Here is a 6,577-nt window from a genome sequence, read left to right on the forward strand (position 1 = left end):
CGGGATTCGAACCCGCGCCCTGCGGGTCAGCAGCCGAGTACCTTAGTCACTAGACCACCGTGGCGGGGTAGCCGAGTGTTTTAACCACTTGACCACTGCGCCCGGTAGACAGCCAAGCAAACCCGCAGGTCATGGGATCGAATCCCGGCTGTGGTGACCGAATTTTCGATGGAGGCGAGAATCTTCGAGGTTCATGTGCTTAGACTCAGGTGCATGTTAAATAACCCCAGCTGATCGAAATATCCAGACCCGTGTACGACGTTCTTTTCCATAATCATATGGTGGTTTTCGACGTTAATCACCAATAATAACAATTAAAAAACCAAGTAATAATTGTCAACCTGTCTATGTGCTTGCCAATGAAAATCAAAAGGAATTGACGAGCGGGAAAAAAAGCGAATTGTTAGCTGGGTGGCACTGCTCCTCTGCAATATTCCGGACGCGTTTGCCGTTATCAATGCCAAAGCTAGACCGTCGGCCTCCCGTACGTCGGGGAAAAGTGATACAAAAGATCATCGAGATATGACATCACAATGTGACGTCATAGTGGCGCTAAAGATTCCCAAAATTTGTGATATCATTTTGACATCACAGCGCCGTCACGTGACGTAACGCCACACGAGGGCGTCATCACATCGCATCGTTGCTTGGTCGAAGGTGGCGTGAACACAGATGCAGTGCAAAAGCATGATAGGTGACTGACCTTGAGGGCAATGTGAAACGATGTTGTGGTAAAAACACGCTGCCCTGGAGAGTGTGCGTCATGATTTGACGTAGAAAATCGGTGTGCGGGGCCGATTTAGTATTTCAAGGTGCGCGGGAATCATCATGATGGTGATAGCGGTAAAACTATGAGCGCGCCTATGCGCGTGCTCGTGCGCGTCCCACGTGAAAGGCTCCCGAGCCACGGGGACAGCTCGGCTAACCCCAGAAAGCAGAGAGCAAGGACAAGTTCGGGCCACGCCCCGGCTGCTCGTTTTGACCCTCCGTGTCCGGGCCTCGTCTCGGCGTTGAAGTCCTCGGGTGCCTCCTGGACTGGGCATCGCCCCACCTCACCCCAGAGAACAGAGCGCAAGGACAAGTTCGGGCCACGCCTCGGCTGCTCGTTCTGACCCTCCGTGTCCGGGCCTCGTCTCGGCGTTGAAGTCCTCAGGTGCGTCCTGGACTGGGCATCGCCCCACCTCGCCCCCACGTTGGTCTGAAGCGGCGTTCGTCCCGGCCAGCTGCTGTTCTGGTCTCGGAGCGAGACGCTGTCCCAGGTCTGTTCGCGGCAGTCGGCAACACGCTGTTCTCGGTCATGTACAGGCAAGCCCAGGCGTTGAACACCGTACTGGGATGCCCCTGGCGGTTATCTTCTAGACCGGGCCCCGCCTCGGTACGAACTCCGCAAGCACAAGGCACACCGCCTCCTGACTACCAGAGAGCTCAAGGTCAAGCACAACGTTCACGCCCCAAGAGTAGAATGTGAGTGGACGAACAAGAACATTAACTCCCTTTCGAGTAGGACCGTGAACGCGTGTATATATGTGTGAGTTTATGTTGTGTGTATCCCCTTGTCCGTCTTCGTGTATATAAAAGTCTCTCGTTGTCCTCGAACGTCCTCTGTCCTCATCTGGCTAACCTGCGCCCACAGTTGCCTACAAATTTTTGGCGAGCCTGCCAGGATCAGAAGATTTCAGGATAGATCGGCTTTACCTTCTTGCCGAGAGCCAGACGGGCGGGACGAACCGATGGATTTAGAGAAATTGCACGCGATCGGAACGGACATGGGTCTAACAGGATCGGCACTGCAGGAATGGGTTGACGCGGAGCGCGTTATCGAAAGGGACCTTCGTGCGCAAGTTCGCGACGAGCAGCGAGAAAAGATAGCACTGGAGGAAAGACGGCTGCAAGCCGAGGAGCGCGTTTTGCTGTTGAAGCTAAAGTTGCAAGAGCAGAAGACTGGTTCGAACGCGGGAGAGATAGGGAGACCGGTAAGCGATGACGCAGCGTCCCCAGCTGTAATGGATAGCTGTGGCCCGCACAAGCTATTGCCACCGTTCAACGAGATGCGAGACGACCTCGACGAATATATGCAGCGTTTTGAGCGCGTCGCGGTGTCTCAGGAGTGGCCTCGGAGCAAATGGGCCTTTTCGCTCAGCTTGTGCCTGACGGGAGAGGCGTTATCCGTGATTAGTCGACTTGACTCTGCTTCCGCCACCGACTATGATGAGGTGAAGGCAACATTGCTGTTACGATTCTGGTATACGGCTGAAGGATACCGTGAGAAATTTCGCAAGGCGAGACCAGAGGACAAGGAGACGGGGCTCCATTATGCTTCTCGCATAGCAGGTCATTTCGACCGTTGGATGAAGCTGGCAAATGTCGAGAAAACATATGACGCTCTTCGCGACGTAATGATTTCAGAACAGTTCATGAAGGGATACTCACCTACCCTGAGGGTATTTCTGAAGGAGAGGAACTGTAAGAAATTGCACTCTTTAGCGCAGAACGCAGACTGATTTCTGGAAGCCCAAGATTTGTTCAATTTGGGCAAGGATAAGCTATCTAAGGAGAGCTCAGCAGATGCTCGTAAAGCAGAAACTGCTAAACGCCAGTTCAAGGGCCAAAGTCTCTGTTTCTTGTGCAATAATACAGGGCACCGGGCGTCTGAATGTTGGTCTCGGACAAGAAATAAGCAGTCAGCAACAGGCTGGTCGAGTGGCAGAAACGGTTTGTCTATGGAGACAACTCGAACCCAGGAAAAGCAGTTGGCGTCGTGCACGCTGTCACCCAAAGAAGGAGACAACGCTGACACACCGGAGAAGCCGGATGAAGGGTACGTCGTACTCCAGACTGGGGAGACTATCCCGATCGTGAATATGACGTCGACGCATACCCCAACTGTGGCTGATGTCGGAACTCTGCCTGTAGTGAGAGGATTGCTTGAGGGCAAAACTGTATCTGTACTTCGAGATACGGGATGCAACACGGTAGTGGTACGAAAAAAGCTTGTCCCGAAAGAGAAGTTTACGGAGACTACAAGTCTGGTTTTTCTGCTTGACAGAACAGTGCACCACTTGCCGGAGGCAATCGTTTCTATTGACACACCGTTCTTCACCGGTGTCGTGCGAGTTAAATGCATGAAGAACCCTCTATACGATGTAGTGATGGGCAACATCGAAGGTGCCCGATCTACAGAGCTAGAATATTCGCACAAGCCTCAACAGCATCGTGAGAGACATCGTGATTACAGTGGAGGGAATGTAGTCAGAAAACTCGCTAACTCGCCCGTGCCCATCATCGCGGACGACACGCAAAGTGATGTCGGAAACGATTCAGGCTACTTACCAACGACAGTAGAGACAACTTGCACACCTCATAGACCCGCAGATCAAGTACCACTAGGTGATAGTGCTGCAGCAGTGAAAGAAACACGCGCCACAGCCAGGCTACCTGTTTTGAAAGCCACTACCCCAATCATAGATAAAGTGACACTTGAGGAATATCAAAGAAATGACCCATCGTTACGGCATTGTTATGAGAGTCTTGGTAAAAAGTTAATAGTAAAGAATCGCGAAACCTGCTTCTTTCTTGTAGATGGTATCTTGTATCGGAAGCACAAGCTACTCTCGGAGAAGGAACTCGAACAACTGGTCGTACCGAGGCAACTGCAAGAAACTGTGCTCAAACTAGCCCATGAAGGTATCCTCGCTGGACACCAAGGGATATCCCAAACAACTGACCGTATTCTTCACGAATTCTTCTGGCCAGGTGTTCAATCAGAAACCAAGAGGTTTGTGAAGTCCTGCGATATCTGTCAGCGGACTGTCCCGCGCCATTTGGTTGGTGGGGCTCCGCTAGGTACCATGCCAATCATTGAGACCCCGTTTTCACGTGTGGGCATTGACATCATTGGTCATTTGTCACCGACATCTTCCAAGGGCAACAGGTACATTCTAACCATGGTGGATTTTGCAACGAGATATCCAGACGCCATCGCACTTCCTTCGAGTGAAAGCAAGGTCGTGGCAGAAGGACTAATGGAAATGCTGTCGCGAGTTGGTCTACCACGCGAAATTGTAAGCGACCGCGGGACAAGCTTCATGTCGTCGGTTATGAAGGAGTTCAGCCGGCTACTATCTATCAGGCAATTACCGACAACCCCTTACCATCCGATGGCAAACGGGTTAGTGGAATGATTAAACGGCACGTTGAAGCAAATGCTCCGCCGAATGAGTCGGGAAAGCCCGAAAAATTGGGACCGCTACCTCGGCCCCCTCCTTTTCGCGTATCGGGAGATGCCACAAAAGAGTACGGAATATTCACCGTTCGAGTTGCTTTATAGCCGATACGTTCGCGGCCCAATGACGATTTTGAGAGACTTGTGGACTAACCCAAAGTTGGATGACGCGACCAAGTCGACCTATGAATACATCGTAGAACTGCGGGAACGTCTGCAACGAACCTGTGAAATAGCATCTCAGGAACTTGCGAAGGCACATGTTCGTCAGAAGACTTGCTATGATCGCAAGGCGAAGAAGCGAGACTTAAGCGTGGGTGACAAAGTTCTCGTGCTGTTACCCGCCGATCACAACAAACTGATACTAACTTGAAAGGGCCCCTTTACTGTGACAGACAAGAAAAGCCCATAGGATTATGCTGTGGATCTCGGTCACAGAACAACTGTCTTCCACATCAACATGCTCAAAAAGTACGAGCTGAGGAATGCCTCGGACACGTCAACGACGACAGCTGCTGCTGTAACGTCAATCCATCAAGTGGAAATTGAAGGCACAAAAAATTTATTGCATGCCCCACTTGCACAAACGCTGAATTGGAAGGATGTGGCTGTAGCACCTAGCCTTAGTAGAGAACAAAGAAACCAAGTCAACGAGCTCCTTCCACCTACCACGACATATTTTCTGATTTACCGGGAAAGACTGATGTTGTGGAATGCCAGTTGAAATTGACCACCGCTCAGCCCATACATGTCCGACAATACCCCATACCTTTCGCTGTTAAGGAAGCTATTGAGAAAGAGATCCAGGAAATGTTACGGCTGGGCATAATAGAGAAGTCTACATCTGCTTATCAAGCGCCGATTGTGGTTGTCAAGAAGAAGGATGGCACGATGCGCCTCTGCATTGATTTTCGTCAACTTAACAATGTGGTCGTTCCGGATGCGGAACCAATTCCACGCGCTAACATAATATTTGCACGACTTACTGGGCGTCAATACTTTTCGAAGTTTGACTTCACAAAAGGATATTGGCAGGTACCCATGGCCAGTACGTCAAAAGAAGCTACAGCATTTTCCTGTGACTCGGGCCTATACCAATTCCGGGTTATGCCTTTTGGCATAAAGACTGCACCTGCCGTGTTCAACCGATTGATGCGAGAAGTCGTCGGTGACATTCCCAATGTCTATTACTACTTTGATGATGTTCTTGTTGCGACCGCAACATGGGATGAACACATGGTCACATTACGCCATGTATTTCAACGTGTGCGCGAGGCGCGTTTAACTATCAAGCCGAAGAAAAGCGAGATAGGTTCCCCGACGACTAGCTTCCTTGGTCACATTGTGGGACAGGGGCTGCTACAACCTCTAAAGGACACATCAGACAAAACCGTGTCAGCGAAACGGCCGGAAAGTAAGAAAGAGCTTCAAGCCTTTCTCGGACTTACCGGCTACTACCGAGAGTTTGTGCCCAACTATGGCGAGATTTCACATCCACTTACCAAGCTCATGAAGAAAGGAAGTCCTAATAAGCTGGAATGGCGTGACGAGCATCAGGATGCATTTCAAAAGCTCAAGGCAATGATGTCAAGGCGACCCATACTGAAAGCACCTAACCTCGAGAAGCCTTTCGTATTGCGCGCTGACGCATCATCACGGAGTTTGGGAGCTGTCCTCCTACAAGAACACAATGGTCTCTTGCATCCAGTGTCCTACGCCAGTATAAAGCTGCTACCGCGTGAAGTGGCATATTCTACAATTGAGAGAGAATGCCTCGCCATCATGTGGGGTGTCCAGAAATTTCATGTGTACCTCTACGGCAGGCCATTTTTTTTGCAATCAGACCACCAGCCATTGAAATACATCAACTCTGCCCGACAAATCAACACACGAGTGCTACGCTGGAGCCTTTTCTTGATGGACTACGACTTCCACGTAGAATACATTAAGGGCTCAGATAATGTCGGCGCCGACTATCTTAGCCGCACATCTCTTACTACTGACTAAGCTGTCCGATTACTCGTATAGACACACAAAGAACTCATGACGCGGGTAATACGTTGTCTACTCTATGAACACGCCTACCCTTCTTATCCCCACCATTTCGCTGTTCTTGAACTGGGGGGAAGATGTGGCAAAAAAACGCTGCCCTGGAGAGTGTGCGTCATGATTTGACGTAGAAAATCGGTGTGCGGGGCCGATTTAGTATTTCAAGGTGCGCGGGAATCATCATGATGGTGATAGCGGTAAAACTATGAGCGCGCCTATGCGCGTGCTCGTGCGCGTCCCACGTGAAAGGCTCCCGAGCCACGGGGACAGCTCGGCTAACCCCAGAAAGCAGAGAGCAAGGACAAG

At 50.7% G+C, this 6,577-nt stretch overlaps 1 protein-coding gene across 1 annotated transcript; it reads left to right on the forward strand.

Moving 5' to 3' along the window:
• Window positions 1–1,766: 1,766 nt before the first annotated feature.
• Window positions 1,767–6,229, forward strand: LOC142786539 (uncharacterized). Its single transcript, XM_075884252.1, has 4 exons — window positions 1,767–2,463; window positions 2,638–3,213; window positions 3,580–4,040; window positions 5,006–6,229. Exons 1-4 carry the CDS (start codon window positions 1,767–1,769, stop codon window positions 6,227–6,229), a joined length of 2,958 nt encoding a protein of 985 aa, XP_075740367.1.
• Window positions 6,230–6,577: the final 348 nt, after the last annotated feature.

This window comes from Rhipicephalus microplus, unplaced genomic scaffold (genome assembly GCF_043290135.1).
Source record: "Rhipicephalus microplus isolate Deutch F79 unplaced genomic scaffold, USDA_Rmic scaffold_25, whole genome shotgun sequence".
NCBI lineage: Eukaryota > Metazoa > Arthropoda > Arachnida > Ixodida > Ixodidae > Rhipicephalus > Rhipicephalus microplus.

Coding starts and splice junctions, on each gene's coding strand:
- LOC142786539 (XM_075884252.1), top strand. CDS start 1,767: ATGGGTCTAACAGGATCGGCACTGCAGGAATGGGTTGACGCGGAGCGC. Junction 2,464..2,637: donor ATTTCTGAAGGAGAGGAACT/GTAAGAAATTGC, acceptor GCAATAATACAG/GGCACCGGGCGTCTGAATGT. Junction 4,041..5,005: donor TAATGGAAATGCTGTCGCGA/GTTGGTCTACCA, acceptor TTCGCTGTTAAG/GAAGCTATTGAGAAAGAGAT.